The sequence below is a fragment of the Somniosus microcephalus genome, unplaced genomic scaffold (assembly GCF_052327205.1).
Source record: "Somniosus microcephalus isolate GS21.2 unplaced genomic scaffold, FLI_Smic_1.0 unresolved_chr6, whole genome shotgun sequence".
Classification (NCBI taxonomy): Eukaryota; Metazoa; Chordata; class Chondrichthyes; order Squaliformes; family Somniosidae; genus Somniosus; species Somniosus microcephalus.
Genome location: NW_028225184.1, coordinates 12,548,371 through 12,568,799, shown reverse-complemented (window position 1 = coordinate 12,568,799; position 20,429 = coordinate 12,548,371). Strand labels below are relative to the sequence as shown.

Below are 20,429 nucleotides of genomic sequence, written 5' to 3'. Positions count from 1 at the left end.
GGAGGGGCAGTACTGAGGGAGCGCCGCACTGTCGGAGGGGCAGTACTGAGGGAGCGCCGCACTGTCGGAGGGGCAGTACTGAGGGAGCGCCGCACTGTCGGAGGGGCAGTACTGAGGGAGCGCCGCACTGTCGGAGGGGCAGTACTGAGGGAGCGCCGCACTGTCGGAGGGGCAGTACTGAGGGAGCGCCGCACTGTCGGAGGGGCAGTACTGAGGGAGCGCTGCACTGTCGGAGGGGCAGTACTGAGGGAGTGCCGCACTGTCGGGGGGCAGTACTGAGGGAGCGCCGCACTGTCGGAGGGGCAGTACTGAGGGAGCGCCGCACTGTCGGAGGGGCAGTACTGAGGGAGTGCCGCACTGTCGGAGGGGCAGTACTGAGGGAGCGCCGCACTGTCGGAGGGGCAGTGCTGAGGGAGCACTACACTGCCCTCTCAGGTGGATGTAAAAGATCCCATGACACTATTGGAGCAGTGTCGCGGTCAACATTTATGCCTCAACCCACATCGGGTGGAAAAAAACAGATCGCATTGCTGTTTGTGGGATCTTGCTGTGCGCAAACTGGCTGCCGCGTTTCCCACATCACAACAGTGACCACACTCCAAAAAAAGGACTTCATTGGCTCTGAAGCGCTTCGGGGCATCCTGTGGCGGAGAAAGGAGGGTTCTTTATGCTTACGGTTTACCGCAGTGAGGGGGTATCCCTGGGTCAGGCGGTCGACCATCGTCCCCCCCCCCCACCCTGCCCGCCCGCCCGCCCTTTACCTGTTGGCGAAACTGCCTTGATGATCAGTCAGGACCGTCCCTGGGATCTTGGCATGGCGCAGGAACCGCTGGAAGGAGGAGGGTGGCAGGGGCTGGCTCCGATCCGGCTGCTTCAGGTTGATGCTGGTCCCCGTTGTGGCGTTGGCGAGGGTCTCCAGGAGGTTCTCCACCTGTCCGGCACGGAGGGAGGGAGGGAGGGAATTGGGGAGAAAGAGACAGCAACATCAGTTGGGGCGGCGGAGGGTTATATCAGAGGGGGGGCTGCCAGATATTTAATTTTATTCGTTCTTGGGATGTGGGCATCGCTGGTAAGGCCATCATTTACTGCCCATCCCTAGTTGCTCTTGAGAAGGTGGTGGTGAGCCGCCTTCTTGAACCGCTGCAGTCCGTGTGGTGTACGCGCTCCCACAGCGCTGTTAGGGAGGGAGTTCCAGGATTTTGACCCAGCGACGATGAAGGATCGGCCGATATATTTCCAAGTCGGGCTGGTGTGTGACTTGGAGGTGGTGGTGTTCACATGCGCCTGCTGCCCTTGTCCTTCTAGGTGGAAGAGGTCGCGGGTTTGGGAGGTGCTGCCGAAGAAGCCTTGGCGAGTTGCTGCAGTGCATCTTGTCGATGGTCCACACTGCAGCCACGGTACGCCGGTGGTGGAGGGGGTGAATGTTTAAGGTGGTGGATGGGGTGCCGATCAAGCGGGGCTGCTTTGTCCTGAATGGTGTCGAGCTTCTTGAGTGTTGTTGGGAGCTGCACTCATCCAGGCAAGTGGAGAGTATTCCATCTCACTCCTGACTTGTGCCTTGTAGATGGTGGAAAGGCTTTGGGGAGTCAGGAGGTGAGACACTCGCCGCAGAATACCCAGCCTCTGACCCGCTCTTGTAGCCACAGTATTTATGAGGCTGGTCCAGTTAAGTTTCTGGTCAATGGTGACCCCATAGGATGTTGATGGTGGGGATTCGGTGATGGTAATGCCGTTGAATGTCAAGGGGAGGTGGTTAGACTCTCACTTGTTGGAGATAGTCATTGACTGGCACTTGTGTGGCGCGAATGTTACCGGCCACTTATCAGCACAAGCCTGAACGTCGTCCAGGTCTTGTTGCATGCGGGCATGGACTGCTTCATTATCTGAGGAGTTGTGAATGGCACTGAACACTGTGCAGTCATCAGCGAACAGCCCCATTTCTGACCTTATGTTGGAGGGAAGGTCATTGATGAAGCAGCTGAAGATGGTTGGGCCGAGGACACTGCCCTGAGGAACTCCTGCAGCGATGTCCTGGGGCTGTGATGATTGACCTCCAACCACCACAACCATCTTCCTTTGTGCTAGGTATGACTCCAGCCAGTGGAGAGTTTTCCCCCTGATTCCCATTGATTTCAGTTTTACTAGGGCTCCTTGATGCCACACTCGGTCAAATGCTGCCTTGATGTCAAGGGCAGTCACTCTCACCTCACCTCTGGAATTCAGCTCCTTTGTCCATGTTTGGACCAAGGCTGTAATGAGGTCTGGAGCCGAGTGGTCCTGGCGGAACCCAAACTGGGCATCAGTGAGCAGGTTATTGGTGAGTAAGTGCCGCTTGATAGCACTGTCGATGACACCTTCCATCACTTAGCTGATGATTGAGAGTAGACTGATGGGGCGGTAATTGGCCGGGTTGGATTTGTCCTGCTTTTTGTGGACAGGACATACCTGGGCAGTTTTCCACAGTGTCGGATAGATGCCAGTGTTGTCGCTGTACTGGAACAGCTTGGCTAGAGGCGCGGCTAGTTCTGGAGCACAGAACATCAGCACGATAGCCGGGACCCGTAGCCTTGACAACATCAGAACGCGAGTGGGTGCCAGGGTTTACCAGAGCGCGAGGGGGTAGGGGGGAGCTTCGATATACCAGGGCGCGAGTTTTATCAGCATTACCTGGGTTTGGATGGTGCTGTTACGTAGGGACACAGGATCAGTGTGAGCCCAGATATCGGAGCCATTCATAATCCCAACCTGAAATTCAAATGGTCAAAAGTCAATCTCACTTCAGACACCTTCAATCTACCCAATCACTCCCTGTACCCTTTAATATCCCACCCAGTCTAATCCCACTCTCCCCCTCACTCCCCGCACCCTTTAATACCCCACCCAGTCTAATCCCACTCTCCCCCTCACTCCCCGCACCCTTTAATACCCCACCCAGTCTAATCCCACCCTCCCCCTCACTCCCCGCACCCTTTAATATCCCACCCAGTCTAATCCCAGACACAGACACACAGACATAGACACAGCAAATGGAGACAACTCCGCCGATCGCCTACCTGGCTCAGTTCAATGAAGGAGTCGATGTTCTGGAGACTGATGGGGAACTTGCCCTTCCCCATATCGTAAACCATGCGTGAACTGCCAATGTAATCGAAGGTCTCCTGGGAGGGCAAAGGGCAGAGTTCAGCAAAACCAAGGGTTCGGCATCCACAACATGGGGATTCCCCATTTAACCAACTTTACTCTGTATCTAACCCCGTGCTGTACCTGCCCTGGGTGTGTTTGATGGGGACAGTGTAGAGGGAGCTTTACTCTGTATCTAACCCCGTGCTGTACCTGCCCTGGGAGCGTTTGATGGGACAGTGTAGAGGGAGCTTTACTCTGTATCTAACCCGTGCTGTACCTGCCCTGGGAGCGTTTGATGGGACAGTGTAGAGGGGGCTTTACTCTGTATCTAACCCGTGCTGTACCTGCCCTGGGAGTGTTTGATGGGACAGTGTAGAGGGAGCTTTACTCTGTATCTAACCCGTGCTGTACCTGCCCTGGGAGTGTTTGATGGGACAGTGTAGAGGGAGCTTTACTCTGTATCTAACCCGTGCTGTACCTGCCCTGGGAGTGTTTGATGGGACAGTGTAGAGGGAGCTTTACTCTGTATCTAACCCGTGCTGTACCTGCCCTGGGAGTGTTTGATGGGACAGTGTAGAGGGAGCTTTACTCTGTATCTAACCCGTGCTGTACCTGCCCTGGGAGTGTTTGATGGGACAGTGTAGAGGGAGCTTTACTCTGTATCTAAACCCGTGCTGTACCTGCCCTGGGAGTGTCTGATGGGACAGTGTAGAGGGAGCTTTACTCTGTATCTAAACCCGTGCTGGACCTGCCCTGGGAGTGTTTGATGGGACAGTGTAGAGGGAGCTTTACTCTGTATCCGTGATCAAAGCTGAGCGCTCACCCCTTGAAAGAAAACAAACATGATGTTTTTCCGTAGCTCTCGAACCTCCGGGATCCGCGCCAGAGCATCGGCTGCTGCGAGCAGGGCCACGAATCCGGACACGGCGCTCTCTGCCCCAGGAGCGACATCCCAGAAAAAGGAACGGCTGTCGACCTAGTGTGGAGAGAGAGAGAGAGAGAGAGAGAGAGAGAGGTCACTCGGACAAGAGCAATGACATGAACCAGTCATTCATGAAAGAAAGACTTATGAAATAATACTGAGCGGCCTGCAGGTGGCGCTGTCCAGGGCGAGTATAAATACTCGGGCACGGGCCCAGCTTGCTCAGGACATTCTTTAACAGGAACTAGTGAAGGACACAACTAGACCTCCATGTTGAAAAACAGTCGATTAAAACTCTGTTTAACGCTTGCACCAAGTGCCGAGTAGTTTTCTTACGTCAAGCAGCAAGGGTTCACAGGTCGCACGGCAAATCCGCAGCCAAGTTAACCCCCACAAGGCCTGCCCGTCCGCCAGCCTGAAACAAGGCCTCCCTCTCCCGCCCGGAGCCTGCCGCAGCCACGCACAAGTACTCACCCTGCTCGCCGCCACCACGAAGCGATCCTCGGGAGGGGCGGTATTCGACTTGTTGATGGGCTGGGTGACGCCCCAGATGTTGTAGTCGCCGAGGGGGTCACAGACAACCTCTGAAATAGAGCAGAGAGAGAGTGAGGGAGACCGGGGGGGGGGGAAAGGGAGAGAGAGAGAGAGAGAGAGAGAGAGAGAGAGAGAGAGAGATATGGGGGAGAACCAGGGGGATTGGGAGACGGGGGAGACCCCGGGGGAGAGGATCAGGGGAGGCGGATTGGGGGGGGGGGGGGGGGGGATGGGGAGATTGGGGGGGGGGGGGGAGTGTCTTCAGGGTTCAGGGACGAGGGTGGCGATGCGGAGGGTCCGGGGACGAGGGGTGGCGATGCGGGGGCTCCGGGGACGAGGGTGGCGATTCGGAGGGTCCGGGGACGAGGGTGGCGATGCGGAGGGTCCGGGGACGAGGGCGGCGATGCGGGGGCTCCGGGGACGAGGGTGGCGATTCGGAGGGTCCGGGGACGAGGGTGGCGATGCGGAGGGTCCGGGGACGAGGTGTGGCGATGCGGAGGATCCGGGGACGAGGGTGGCGATGCGGAGGGTCCGGGGACGAGGGGTGGCGATGCGGAGGGTCCGGGGACGAGGGGTGGCGATGCGGAGGGTCCGGGGACGAGGGGGGCGATGCGGAGGGTCCGGGGACGAGGGGGGCGATGCGGAGGGTCCGGGGACGAGGGGGGCGATGCGGAGGGTCCGGGGACGAGGGGGGCGATGCGGAGGGTCCGGGGACGAGGGGTGGCGATGCGGAGGGTCCGGGGACGAGGGTGGCGATGCGGAGGGTCCGGGGACGAGGGTGGCGATGCGGAGGGTCCGGGGACGAGGGGTGGCGATGCGGAGGGTCCGGGGACGAGGGGTGGCGATGCGGAGGGTCCGGGGACGAGGGGGGCGATGCGGAGGGTCCGGCGACGAGTGGTGGCGATGCGGAGGTTCCGGGGAAGAGGGGGGGGCGATGCGGAGGGTCCGGGGACGAGGGGGGCGATGCGGAGGGTCCGGGGACGAGGGGGGCGATGCGGAGGGTCCGGGGACGAGGGGGGCGATGCGGAGGGTCCGGGGACGAGGGGGGCGATGCGGAGGGTCCGGGGACGAGGGGGGCGATGCGGAGGGTCCGGGGACGAGGGTGGCGATGCGGAGGGTCCAGGGACGAGGGTGGCGATGCGGAGGGTCCAGGGACGAGGGTGGCGATGCGGAGGGTCCGGGGACGAGGGGGGCGGTGCGGGGGCTCCGGGGACGAGGGGGGCGATGCGGAGGGTCCGGGGACGAGGGGGGCGATGCGGAGGGTCCAGGGACGAGGGTGGCGATGCGAGGGCTCCGGGAACGAGGCGGGCAGAGGGAGTCACGACTCACCGGGGCTCAGGCTGATGCTGAGCTGGGCCAGGCTGCGTCGCATGCAGGTGACGGTGTCCTTCACCCCGTGCATGTGGGAGGAGAGCTGCATGGCGCACAGAGGGAAGTCCGGGGCCGAGCCATTCACCGGGTGGTTGTGGGAGTAGTAGCACTGGCGAGAGTAAGAGGGACGGAGTCAAATCACCGCGGCGGTCCGATCCACTCCTCCCTCTCCCCTCCCTCCGCCCTCCCCCTCCCTTCCACCCGTCCCCCTCCCCTCTCCCGCCCTGCCCCTCCCTCCTCCTCCACCTCCTTTCCCCTCACCTCCCCCTCTCTCCACTTCCCCCACCCTCTCCCTCCATCTCTATCTCCTCTCCCTAACACCTCTCCAAGGAACATAGGAACAGAAGGAGGCCCATTCAGCCCCCTCGAGCCTATTACACAGGAACAGGAGGAGGCCCATTCAGCCCCTCGAGCCTGTTACACAGGAACAGGAGGAGGCCCATTCAGCTCCTCGAGCCTGTTACACAGGAACTGGAGGAGCCCATTCAGCCCCTCGAACCTGTTACACAGGAACAGGAGGAGGCCCATTTAGCTCCTCGAGCCTGTTGCACAGGAACAGGAGGAGGCCCATTCAGCCCCCTCGAGCCGGTTACACAGGAACAGGAGGAGGCCCATTCAGCCCCCTCGAGCCTGTTACACAGGAACAGGAGGAGGCCCATTCAGCCCCTCGAGCCTGTTACACAGGAACAGGAGGAGGTCCATTCAGCCCCTCGAGCCTGTTACACAGGAACTGGAGGAGGCCCATTCAGCCCCCTCGAGCCTGTTACACAGGAACAGGAGGAGGCCCATTCTTCCCCCTCGAGCCTGTTACACAGGAACAGGAGGAGGCCCATTCAGCCCCCTCGAGCCTGTTACACAGGAACAGGAGGAGGCCCATTCAGCCCCTCAAGCCTGTTACACAGGAACAGGAGGAGGTCCATTCAGCCCCTCGAGCCTGTTACACAGGAACTGGAGGAGGCCCATTCAGCTCCTTGAGCCTGTTACACAGGAACAGGAGTACCGAAGGACTGGTACCATTTCCCGCCAGGGGTGGGAGAAGTGCGGATGTAAGGATTTACCGCTGAAAAAGGCCGTTTTCTCGGATTGCGCGATGCCTCACCTGGCGGATGAGGTGAGTCTCGTTCTCGTCCCTCAGCATGAAGATGGGGAAGGGGAAGTCCTCGTACGATAGGCCGTTGCCTTCGGGGTTCCACAGAGTCCTGTTGCAGTGCGCGAACTCCGGCCCATAAGTGTCCGAATACAGACCTGCGGAGAGAAGGGGGTGGGCAAGCAGGTGGCAAATGCAGTATAATGTGCGGAAATCATCCATGCCTTTGTTGCCTTTAGACTTGACTATTCCAGCGCTCTCCTGGCCGGCCTCCCACAATCCACCCTACATAAACTTGAGGTCATCCAAAACTCTGCTGCCCCGTGTCCCAACTCATCCCGTTCACCCATCACCCCCTGTGCTCGCTGACCTATATTGGCTCCTGGTTAAGGAACACCTCGATTTCAAAATTCTCAAGGTTACAGAGATAGGGAGGGTTGTCGGAGGTTACGGAGATAAGGAGGGTTGTTGGGGCTGGAGGAGGTTACAGAGATAGGGAGGGGTGTAGGGGCTGGAGGAGGTTACAGAGATAGGGAGGGATGTAGGGGCTGGAGAAGGTTACAGAGCTAGGGAGGGGTGTAGGGGCTGGAGGAGGTTACAGAGATAGGGAGGGTTGTAGGGGGCTGGAGGAGGTTACAGAGATAGGGAGGGGTGTTGGGGCTGGAGGAGGTTACAGAGATAGGGAGGGTTGTAGGGGGCTGGAGGAGGTTACAGAGATAGGGAGGGGTGTTGGGGCTGGAGGAGGTTACAGAGATCGGGAGGGTTGTAGGGTCAGGAGGAGGTTACAGAGATTGGGAGGGGTGTAGGGGCTGGAGGAGGTTACGGTGATAAGGAGGGGTGTTGGGGCTGGAGGAGGTTACAGAGATAGGGAGGGTTGTAGGGTCAGGAGGAGGTTACAGAGATAGGGAGGGATGTAGGGTCTGGAGGAGGTTACAGAGATAGGGAGGGGTGTAGGGGCTGGAGGAGGTTACAGAGATAGGGAGGGGTGTAGGGGCTGTAGGAGTTTACAGAGATAGGGAGGGTTGAAGGAGGTTACAGAGATAGGGAGGGGTGTAGGGGCTGGAGGAGGTTACAGAGATACGGAGGGGTGTAGGGGCTGGAGGAGGTTACAGAGATAGGGAGGGTTGAAGGAGGTTACAGAGATAGGGAGGGTTGTCGGGCTGGAGGAGGTTACAGAGATAGGGAGGGGTGTAGGGGCTGGAGGAGGTTACAGAGATAGGGAGGGTTGTAGGGGCTGGAGGAGGTTACAGAGATAGGGAGGGATGTAGGGGCTGGAGGAGGTTACAGAGATAGGGAGGGTTGTAGGGGCTGGACGAGGTTACAGAGATAGGGAGGGGTGTAGGGGGCTGGAGGAGGTTACGGTGATAAGGAGGGGTGTTGGGGCTGGAGGAGGTTACAGAGATAGGGAGGGGTGTAGGGGCTGGAGGAGGTTACAGAGATAGGGAGGGGTGTAGGGGCTGGAGGAGGTTACAGAGATAGGGAGGGGTGTCGGGGCTGGAGGAGGTTACAGAGATAGGGAGGGGTGTAGGGATTGAGGAGATTACAGAGATAGGGAGGGGAGCGAGGAGGCCATGGAGAGATTTGAACACGAGGACGAGAATTTTAAAATCGAGGCGTTGCCGGCCCGGGACACAATGTGGGTCAGCGAGCACAAGGGGGCAATGGGTGTACGGGACGAGTTAGGACACGGGGCAGAGACTTGGATGACCTCAAGTTTACGTAGGGTGGAATGTGGGAGGCCGGCCAGGAGTGCGTTGGAATAGTCGAGTCTGGAGGTGACAAAGGCGCGGACGACGGTTTCAGCAGCGGATGAGCCGAGGTAAGGGCGGAGACGGACGATGTTACGGAGGTGGAAGTAGGCGGTCTTGGTTATGCTGCGGATGTGTGGTCGGAAGCTCATTTCGGGGTCGAATATGACTCACAGCTGGTGAACAGTGTGGTTGAGCCTCAGACAGATGTTGGGGAGAGGGATGGAGTCAGTGGCGAGGGAATGGAGTTAGTGGCGGTGACCGAGAACAATGGCTTCGGTACATGAGTAAGCAAGTCTTGCTGCAAGTGTACAGGGCCTTGGTGAGACCACACCTGGAGTGTTGTGCACAGCTTTGGTCTCCTTATCTAAGGAAGGATATACTTGTCTTAGAGGGAGTGCAGCGAAGGTTCACCGCACTGGCGATGAGAGGGACTGTCCTATGGAGGAGAGATTGAGTAGACTGGGCCTATATTCTCTGGAGTTCAGAAGAATGAGAGGTGATCTCATTGAAACATGCAAGATTGTGAAGGGGGATTGACAAGGTAGATGCAGGAAGGATGTTCCCGATGGTCGGGGAGTCCAGAACCAGGGGTCACAGTCTAAGGATAAGAGGTAAGCCATTTAGGACTGAGATGAGGAGGAATTTCTTCACCCAGAGAGTGGTGAACCTGTGGAATTCTCTACCACAGAAGGCAGTACCTGGAATGGGCGGGTTGTCCTAGAAACATAGAAGATAGGAGCAGGAGTCGGCCATTCGGCCCCTCGAGCCTGCTCCGCCATTCAATGAGATCATGGCTGATCATCCAAATTCAGTACCCTGTCCCTGCCTTCTCCCCATACCCCTTGATCCCTTTAGCCTTAAGAAATATATCCAACTCCTTCTTGAACATATTTAATGAATTGGCCTCTACTGCCTTCTGTGGTAGAGAATTCCACAGGGCAGCACGGTGGCATAGTGGTTAGCACTGTTGCCTCACAGCGCCAGAGACCCGGGTTCGAATCCAGCCTCGGGCGACTGTCTGTGTGGAGTTTGCACATTCTCCCCGTGTTTGCGTGGGTTTCCTCCGGGTGCTCCGGTTTCCTCCCACAGTCCAAAGATGTGCGGGTTAGGTTGATTGGCTATGATAAATTGACCCTTAGTGTTTGGGGGATTAAATACATGGGGTTACGGGGATAGGGTGAGATATGTGTTGGTGTAGGGGTTACGGGGATTGGGTGGGATATGTGTCGGTGCAGGCTCGATGGGCCGAAATGGCCTCTATCTGCACTGTGGGGTTTCTGATTCTGATTCACCACTCTCTGGGTGAAGAAATTCCTCCTCATTTCTGTCCTAAATGGCTTACCCCTTATCCTTAGACTGTGACCCCTGGTTCTGGACTCCCCGACCATCGGGAACATCCTTCCTGCATCTAGTCTGTCCAGTCCTGTTAGAATTTTATAGGTTTCGATGAGATCCCCTCTCATTCTTCTAAACTCCAGCGAGTATAAGCCCAATCGACACAATCTCTCCTCGTACGTCATTCCTGCCATAAGAACATAAGGAGCAGGAGTAGGCCAATCGGCCCCTCGAGCCTGCTCCGCCATTCAATAAGATCATGGCTGATCTGATCCTAACCTCAAATCTTCTATCACTCTCCATCCCACCCGAACCCATGTGATCTCCCGGGAGAGGCGAAAAACCAGATAAAAAACCCAATGGCCAATTTGGGAGAAAAAATCTGGGAAATTCCTCTCCGACCCATCTAGGCGATCGAAACTCGTCCAGGAGATCACTCTGTCCCTATATTTTCTACAGTACTTACCTTCTGCAAAGGCGATCTCCACCCCAGCCAGGAACAGGAATAAAACCATCTCCTGAAATCTAACACAGAATTAGAACACAGTAGGAGCAGGATCAGGCTACACGGCCCCTGGGCCCGCTCCACTACCCACAGGGCCATGACCGTTCCGAACCTAGACTCATGTCCAATTTCCTGCCCGCTCCCCGTAACCCTTAATTCCCTTTACTTCTAGGAAACTATCTTTTTCTGTTTTAAATTTATTTAATGATGTCGCTTGCACAGCTTTCTGGGGCAGCAAATTCCACAAACCTACCACCCTCTGAGTGAAGAAGTTTCTCCTCATCTCAGTTTTGAAAGAGCAGCCCCTTATTCTAAGACTATGCCCCCTAGTTCTAGTTTCACCCATCATCGGGAACATCCTCCCCGCATCCACCCGATCCAACCCCTTCACAATCTTATATGTTTCAATAAGATCGCCTCTCATTCTTCTGAACTCCAATGAGTAGAGTCCCAATCTACTCAACCTCTCCTCATATGTCCATCCCCTCATCCCCGGGATTAACCGAGTGAACCTTCTTTGGACTGACTCGAGAGCAAGTATGTCTTTTCTTAAGTATGGACACCAAAACTGTACGCAGTATCCCAGGTATCAGTCTGGTGAATCTTCGCTGCACTCCCTCCATGGCAAGAACGTCCTTCCTCAGATAAGACGACCAAAACTGCACACAATACTAGACTAATACCTGGAATGGGCGGGTTGTCTCGGAGGAAAAGTTGGACCAGGCTGGGCTTGTATCCGCTAGAGTTTAAACGAGTAAGAGGTGACTTGATTGAAACATGTAAGATCCTGAGGGGGTCTGGACCGGGTGGGTGTGGAGAGGATGTTTCCCCTCGTGGGAGAGTCTAGAACGAGGGAGGTCACGGTTTAAAAATAAGACAGAGATGAGGAGAACTTTTCTCTCAGAGGGTCGTGAGTCTTTGGAACTCTCTTCCTCACAGGACGGTGGAAGCCAAGTCTTTGGATATTGGCGGAGCAGGTTCGAGGGGGACCGAGCGGCCTTCTCCTCCGTCTTACCTTCTGGTGTGACTCGACAAAGCACACTCACCGTAACCGTCGTTGGGGCACATCCGGTCTGGGGAGAACTGCGGCATGCTGGGTCGGCCGGGGCTCACCACGGCAACGCCCGTCACTCGAGTCGCCACCTTCAACCTCAACATGATGCCCCTGGGGAGGAGCAGAGGAAAAATAGATAAACATAGAAGATAGAATCAGGAGGCGGCCATTCGGCCCACTCGAGCCCGCTCCGCCATTCAATGCGATCATGGCTGATCATCCAAACTCAGTACCCTGTCCCTGCCTTCTCCCCATATCCCTTGATCCCTTTAGCCTTAAGAAATATATCCAACTCCTTCTTGAATATATTTAATGAATTGGCCGCCACTGCCTTCTGTGGTAGAGAATTCCACAGGTTCACCACTCTCTGGGTGAAGAGATTCCTCATCTCAGTCCTAAATGGCTTACCCCTTATCCTTAGACTGTGACCCCTGGTCCTGGACTCCCCGACCATCGGGAACATCCTTCCTGCATCTAGTCCTGTTAGTTTCAATGAGATCCCCTCTCATTCTTCTAAACTCCAACGAGTATAAGCCCAATCGACCCAATCTCTCCTCATACGTCATTCCTGCCATCCCAGGTATCAGCCTGGTGAATCTTCGCTGCACTCCCTCCATGGCAAGAACGTCCTTCCTCAGATAAGGCGACCAAAACTGCACACAATACTCAAGGTGCGGTCTCACCAAGGCCCTGTACAACTGCAGCAAGACATCCTTGTTCCTGTACTCGAATCCTCTCGCTATGAAGGCCAGCATACCATTTGCCTTCTTAACCGCCTGCTGCACCTGCATGCTTACCTTCAGCGACTGGTGCACAAGGACACCCAGGTCTCGTTGCACTTCCCCTTCTCCCAATCTATTGCCGTTCAAATAACAATCGGCCTTCCTGTTTTTTGACAGCAAAGTGGATAACCTCGCATTTATCCACATTATACTGCACCTGCCCAATCACCCAACCTGTCCAAATCATCCTGGAGTTTCTCGGCCTCCTCCTCACAGCACACACGCCCACCCAGCTTTGTGTCGTCTGCAAACTTGGAGATATTACATCTAGTTCCCTCGTCTAGATCATTAATATATATTGTGAATAGCTGGGGTCCAAGGACCGATCCCTGTAGTACCCCACTAGTCACTGCCTGCCACTCGGAAACAGACCAGGAATTACGGAAGGCGGAGAGGAGAAGGAGGCCAAGAAATCGGCAGGTCACTGGGGGGGGGGGGGATTAACAGCGCTCCCTTCCGGTTACAGCACAGGAGGAGCGCTCCCTTCCGGTTACAGCACAGGAGGAGGCCATTCGGCCCCTCGAGCCCATGCCGGCTCTCTGCAAAGCCACTGGGCTAGCAACCCAGAGGCAACACCTGCCCCTATACCTCCCCCCTTCCCACTGTCCAGGGTCCCCCAAACACCCCTTCCAGGTGAAACAGCGATTTACTTGTACTTCCTGCAATCTAGTATTACTGTATTCGCTGCTCGCGATGTAGTCTCCTCTACATTGGGCAGACCAAACGCAGATTGGGCGAGCGCTTTGCGGAACACCTCCGTTCAGTCCCTAAGGGGGACCCCGAGCTTCTGGTCGCCTGTCATTTTAATTCACCGCCCCATTCCCACTCGGACCTCACCGTCCTCGGTCTCTTGCATTGTTCCACGGAAGCTCAGCGTAAGCTCGAGGAAGAGCACCTCATCTTCCGATTCGGCACTTTACAGCCTTCTGGACTCAATATCGAGTTCAACATAATAAGAACATAAGAAATAGGAGCAGGAGTAGGCCATACGGCCCCTCGGGCTTGCTCCGCCATTCAATAGGATCATGGCTGATCCGAACCGAGACTCACGTCCACTTCCCTGCCCTCTCCCCGTAACCCCGAATTCCCTTATCTGCTAGGAAACTGTCTATCTCCATTTTAAATTTATTTAATGTCGCAGCTTCCACAGCTCCCTGGGGCAGCAAATTCCATAGATTTACTACCCTCTGAGTGAAGAAGTTTCTCCTCATCTCAGTTTTGAAAGGGCAGCCCCTTATTCTAAGATTATGCCCCCAATTCTAGTCTCACCCATCAGTGGAAACATCCTCCCCGCATCCACCCGATCAAGTCCCCTCACAATCTTATATGTTTCGATAAGATCGCCTCTCATTCTTCTGAACTCCAATGAGTAGAGGCCCAACCTACTCAACCTTTCCTCATAACGTCAACCCCCTCATCTCCGGAATCAACCGAGTGAACCTTCTCTGAACCGCCTCGAGAGCAAGTATATCTTTTCTTAAATATGGAAACCAAAACTGTACGCAGTATTCCAGGTGTGGCCTCACCAGTACCCTGTATAACTGAAGCAAGACTTCCCTGCTTTTATACTCCATCCCCCTTGCAATAAAAGCCAAGATTCCATTGGCCTTCCTGATCACCTGCTGCACCTGCATACTAACCTTCTGTGTTTCATGCACCAGGACCCCCAGATCCCTTTGTACTGTAGCACTTTGCAGTTTCGCTCCATTTAGATAATAACTTGCTCTTTGATTTTTTCTGCCAAAGTGCATAACCTCACACTTTCCAGTATTGTATTCCATCTGCCAAATCTCTGCCCACTCACTTAGCCTGTCTATGTCCTTTTGCAGGTTTTTTATGTCCTCCTCACTCACTGCTTTCCCTCCCATCTTAGTATCGTCGGCAAACTTGGATATGTTGCACTCGGTCCCTTCCTCCAAATCGTTAATATAGATTGTAAAGAGTTGGGGTCCCAGCACTGACCCCTGCGGAACACCACTAGTTACTGATTGCCAGCCCGAGAATGAACCATTTATCCCAACTCTCTGTTTTCTGTTAGATAGCCAATCTTCCACCCATGCCAGTATATTACCCCCAATCCAGTGATTTTTTATCTTGTGCAGTAATCTTTTGTGTGGCACCTTGTCAAATGCCTTTTGGAAGTCTAAATACACCACATCCACTGGCTCCCCTTTATCCACCCTGTTTGTTACATCCTCAAAGAATTCGAGCAAATTTGTCAAACATGACTTCCCCTTCATAAAACCATGCTGACTCTGTCCGATTAAATTATGATTATCCAAATGTCGTGTTACTGCTTCCTTAATAATGGACTCCAACATTTTACCAACCACAGATGTTAGGCTAACTGGTCTGTAGTTTCCAGCCTTTTGTCTACCTCCCTTTTTAAATAAGGGCGTTACATTAGCAGTTTTCCAATCTGCCGGGACCTTTCCTGAATCCAGGGAGTTTTGGAAAATTACCACCAATGCATCCACAATCCCTACCGCTACTTCTCTCAAGACCCTAGGATGTAGGCCATCAGGTCCGGGGGATTTATCCGCCTTAAGTCCCATTATCTTACCGAGTACCATCTCCTTCGTGATTTTAATCGCGTTTAGCTCCTCCCCCCACTATAGCCCCCTGTTTGTCCAGATCATAAGCCCACAAACTGCCTTTTCTCAGTTCTGAAGGGTTTCGACCCGAAACGTTGACTCTATTTCTCTCTCCACGGATGTTGGCTGGCCTGCTGAGTTTTTCCCCAGCATTTTCTGTTGTTGTTTCGGATTTCCAGCATCCGCAGTATTTTGCTATCGTATTAATAACCCAGAGGCCTGGGCCAAACAACGGCAGTTGGGAACTTAAATTCAATAAAATCTGGAATAAAAAGCTACCATCAGTAATGGTGACCTCGAAACTACCGGATTGGCGTAAAAACCGATCCGGTTCACTCATGTCCTTCAGGGAAGGAAATCTACCGCCCTTACCCGGTCTGGCCTATATGTGACTCCAGATCCACAACAATGGGGTTGACTCACAACTGCCCGTCTGAAATGGCCCAGCAAGCTACTCGCAGTTAAGGGACATTAGGGATGGACAATAAATGCTGGCCTTGCCAGCAATGCCCGCATCTTCTACCAATTATCTTAAATCTGTGTCCTCTGGTTCTCGACCGTTCAGCCAATGGGAACAGTTTCTCCTTATATACTCCATCTGAACCCATCGTGATTTTGAACACCTCTATCAAATCTCCTCTCAACCTTCTCTGCTCTAAGGAGAACAACTCCAGCTTCTCCAGTCTCTCCACGTAACTGAAGTCCCTCATCCCTGGTACCATTCTGGTCAATCTCCCCTTAACCTTCTCTGCTCTAAGGAGAACAACCCCAGCTTCTCCAGTCTCGCCACGTAACTGAAGTCCCTCATCCCCGGTACCATTCTGGTCAATCTCCCCTTAACCTTCTCTGCTCTAAGGAAAACAACCCCAGCTTCTCCAGCCTCTCCACGTAACTGAACTCCCTCATCCCCAGTACCATTCTGGTCAATCTCCCCTTAACCTTCTCTGCTCTAAGGAGAACAATCCCAGCTTCTCCACGAAACTGTGCAACACCTAGTATTCGAGCAGAAGTTTACAAAGAACAATTGGGAATTATATTACCCGTTACCTTTTGGACCATTCCTCCTACCTTCTACTCACAGACACCTGTACACCTGCTCGCAACCTTGGGGCCATTATCACATTGCTCTGTGTGGGATCTTGCTGTGCGCAAATTGGCTGCTGCGTTTCCTACATTACAGCAGTGACTGCACTTCAGTGGCTGTAAAGCGCTTTGGGACATCCTGAGGTTGTGAAAGGCGCTATAGAAATGCAAAGACTTTTTAAAACTTGCTCCGAGGAACACAGGAACAGGAGGAGGCCCATTCAGCCCCTCAAGCCTGTTACAAAGGAACAGGAGGAGGCCCATTCAGCCCCCTCGAGCTTGTTACACAGGAACAGGCCCATTCAGCCCCCTCGAGCCTGTTACACAGGAACAGGAGGAGGCCCATTCAGCCCCTCGAGCCTGTTACATAGGAACAGGAGGAGGCCCATTCAGCCCCCTCGAGCCTGTTACACAGGAACAGGAGGAGGCCCATTCAGCCCCCTCGAGCCTGTTACACAGGAACAGGAGGAGGCCCATTCAGCCCCCTCGAGCCTGTTACACAGGAACAGGAGGAGGCCCATTCAGCCCCCTCGAGCCTGTTACACAGGAACAGGAGGAGGCCCATTCAGCCCCTGGAGCCTGTTACACAGGAACAGGAGCAGGCCCATTCAGTCCCTCGAGCCTGTTACACAGGAACAGGAGGAGGCCCATTCAGCCCCCTCGAGCCTGTTACACAGGAACAGGAGGAGGCCCATTCAGCCCCTCGAGCCTGTTACACAGGAACAGGAGGAGGCCCATTCAGCCCCTCGAGCCTGCTGCACAGGAACAGGAGGAGGCCCATTCAGCCCCCTCGAGCCTGTTACACAGGAACAGGAGGAGGCCCATTCAGTCCCTCGAGCCTGTTACACAGGAACAGGAGGAGGCCCATTCAGCCCCCTCGAGCCTGTTACACAGGAACAGGAGGAGGCCCATTCAGCCTCCTCGAGCCTGTTACACAGGAACAGGAGGAGGCCCATTCAGCCTCTCGAGCCTGTTACACAGGAACAGGAGGCGGCCATTCGGCCCCTCGAGCCTGCTCCGCCATTCAATAAGATCATGGCTGATCCGATCTTGGCCTCAAATCCACTTTCCCGCCCGCTCCCCATAACCCTAGAGTCCCATGCAGTTCAAAAATCTGTCTCTCTTCACCTTGAATATACTCAACGAATCAGCCTGCACAGCTCTCTGGGCTAGAGAATTCCAGGGATCCACCACCCTCAGAAGACATTCCTCCTCAACTCCATCCTAAATGGGCGCCCCCTTATCCTGAAACTATGCCTCCTGGTTCTAGATTCCCCCACGAAGGGAAACATCCTCTCTGCATCTACAGGAAACTCTTTTTTCATCCGGCACCGACGTGGTGCCGCTTCACCAAAAAAGTCCGGGATTACAGAGAGGTATAGTTAAAAGGTACGAGAGCGCCGTACACAGCAACAAACCCAGGCTTCCCTGTTGCTTAGCAACAGCTGCAGCAACCCCGGCCACAGACCAAGCGTCCCTGTTGCTCAGCAACAAGTGCAGGAGCCCCGGTTACCCAGCCACAGATCCAGGAACAGCCACTAATACGAAGTAAAACTTACCTGAACCTACTCCTGAATTTTGCCGGTTATTTAGCTGCCGGTAAATCGAGAGTTGCGTATACCCTGATTTAAAATGAACAATTTCTAACCGTTACCACCCTTTGTGTGTCGAAGTGTTTCGTAACTTCACTCCCGAAAGGTCTGGCTCGAATTTTTAGACCGTGCCCCCTAGTCCTAGAATCCCCAACCAGCGGAAATAGTTTCTCTCTGTCTACCTGATCAGTTCCCCTTAATAGAAACATAGCAGATAGGAGCAGGAGTTGGCCATTCGGCCCCTCGAGCCTGCTCCGCCATTCAATGAGATCATGGCTGATCATCCAAATTCAGTACCCTGTCCCTGCCTTCTCCCCATATCCCTTGATCCCTTTAGCCTTAAGAAATATATCTAACTCCTTCTTGAATATATTTAATGAATTGGCCTCTACTGCCTTCTGTGGTAGAGAATTCCACAGGTTCACCACTCTCTGGGTGAAGAAATTCCTCCTCATCTCTGTCCTAAATGGCTTACCCCTTATCCTTAGACTGTGACCCCTGGTTCTGGACTCCCCGACCATCGGGAACATCCTTCCTGCATCTAGTCTGTCCAGGCCTGACAGAATTTTATAGGTTTTGATGAGATCCCCTCTCAATCTTCTAAACTCCAGTGAGTATAAGCCCAATCGACACAATCTCTCCTCATACGTCATTCCTGCCATCCCAGGTGAATCTTCACTGCACTCCCTCCATGGCAAGAACGTCCTTCCTCAGATAAGGCGACCAAAACTGCACACAATACTCGAGGTGTGGTCTCACCAAGGCCCTGTACAACTGCAGCAAGACATCCTTGCTCCTGTACTCGAATCCTCTCGCTACGAAGGCCAACATACCATTTGCCTTCTTAACCGCCTGCTGCACCTGCATGCTTACCTTCAGCGACTGGTGCACAAGAACGCCCAGGTCTCTTTGCACTTCCCCTTCTCCCAATCTATTGCCGTTCAAATAATAATCTGCCTTCCTGTTTTTGCCACCAAAGTGGATAACCTCACATTTATCCACCTTATACTGCATCTGCCATGCTTCTGCCCAATCACCCAACCTGTCCAAATCATACTGGAGTTTCACAACATCCTCCTCACAGCACACACACCCACCCAGCTTTGTGTCGTCTAGAAAATATCGAGAACACTTCCATCAAATCACCTCTTAACCTTCTAAATTCCAGGGAATACGACCCTAGATTGTGTGATCTCTCCGTGTAACTTAACCCTTGGAGCCCGTGCATCATTCTGGTAAACCTACGCTGACCTCCCTCCAAGGCCATTATATCCTTCCTGATACACCATTTGCCGTTACTAATTGCAAGCTGCCGAGGTGGGGACTGTAGGAAACACAGGAAGAGGAAGTGGCGCCCAGGACCGCTCACCGTACTCCAGGTGTGGTCTAACTAGGACTTTGTACAGCTGCAGAATAACATCTACCCCCTTGTCCTCGAGATATAAAGGCCAGCATTCCATTAGCCTTTCTGATAGAGAACTGGTTGGCGGACAGAAAGCAAAGAGTTGGAATAAACGGGTCTGTTTCCGAGTGGCTGGCAGTGACTAGTGGGGTACCGCAGGGATCGGTCCTTGGACCCCAGCTATTCACAATATATATTAATGATCTAGACGAGGGAACTAGATGTAATATCTCCAAATTTGCAGACGACACAAAGCTGGGTGGGCGTGTGTGTGCTGTGAGGAGGATGCCGAGAAACTCCAGTACGATTTGGACAGGTTGGGTGATTGGGCAGATGCAGTTCAATGTGGATAAATGTGAGGTTATCCACTGTGGTGGCAAAAACAGGAAGACAGATTATTATCTGAATGGCAATAGATTGGGAGAAGGGGAAGTGCAACGAGACCTGGGTGTCCTTGTGCACCAGTCGCTGAAGGTAAGCATGCAGGTGCAGCAGGCGGTTAAGGCGGCAAATGGTATGTTGGCCTTCATAGCGAGAGGATTCGAGTACAGGAGCAAGGATGTCTTGCTGCAGTTGTACAGGGCCTTGGTGAGACCACACCTTGAGTATTGCGTGCAGTTTTGGTCGCCTTACCTGAGGAAGGATGTTCTTGCCATGGAAGGAGTTCAGCGAAGATTCACCAGGCTGATACCTGGGATGGCAGGAATGACGTATGAGGAGAGATTGGGTCGATTGGGCTTATACTCGCTGGAGTTTAGAAGATTGAGAGGGGATCTCATTGAAACTTAAATTCTAACAGGACTATACAGACTAGATGCAGGAAGGATGTTCCCGATGGAGGGGGAGTCCAGAATCAGGGGTCACAGTCTAAGGATAAGGGGTAAGCCATTTAGGACTGAGATGAGGAGGAATTTCTTCACCCAGAGAGTGGTGAACCTGTGGAATTCTCTGCCACAGAAGGCGGTGGAGGCCAATTCATTAAATATATTCAAGAAGGAGTTGGATATATTTTTTAAGGCTAAAGGGATCAAGGGATATGGGGAGAAGGCAGGGACAGGGTACTGAATGTGGATGATCAGCCATGATCGCATTGAATGGCGGAGCAGGCTCGAGGGGCCGAATGGCCTACTCCTGCTCCTATCTTCGATGTTTCTATGATTAAAATGTCATTGACAGCTACAGAAAATAATGATCTCTGCGCCTGGACAACCGCCCGCCCCAAGTCTCAATATTGAAACGGAGAACATTCTTAAGCGCGATGCAAAGCCCTGGTTGGACCACTCCTGGAGTACCA

The 20,429-nt window shown here is 54.0% G+C and overlaps 1 protein-coding gene across 1 annotated transcript in view; it reads right to left on the bottom strand.

Annotated features, from left to right (window-relative positions):
- The window catches only part of ncstn (nicastrin), a 29,714-nt gene that overhangs the window by 4,227 nt on the left and 5,058 nt on the right, over positions 1-20,429 (bottom strand). The window contains exons 4-11 of the mRNA XM_085978197.1: positions 11,675-11,793; positions 7,050-7,195; positions 5,909-6,059; positions 4,520-4,629; positions 3,947-4,099; positions 3,054-3,158; positions 2,668-2,745; positions 762-931 (exon numbers count right to left, since the gene is read on the bottom strand). Coding sequence (XP_085834323.1) covers positions 762-931; positions 2,668-2,745; positions 3,054-3,158; positions 3,947-4,099; positions 4,520-4,629; positions 5,909-6,059; positions 7,050-7,195; positions 11,675-11,793 — 1,032 coding nt within the window. The remainder of the gene's footprint in view (positions 1-761; positions 932-2,667; positions 2,746-3,053; positions 3,159-3,946; positions 4,100-4,519; positions 4,630-5,908; positions 6,060-7,049; positions 7,196-11,674; positions 11,794-20,429) is intronic.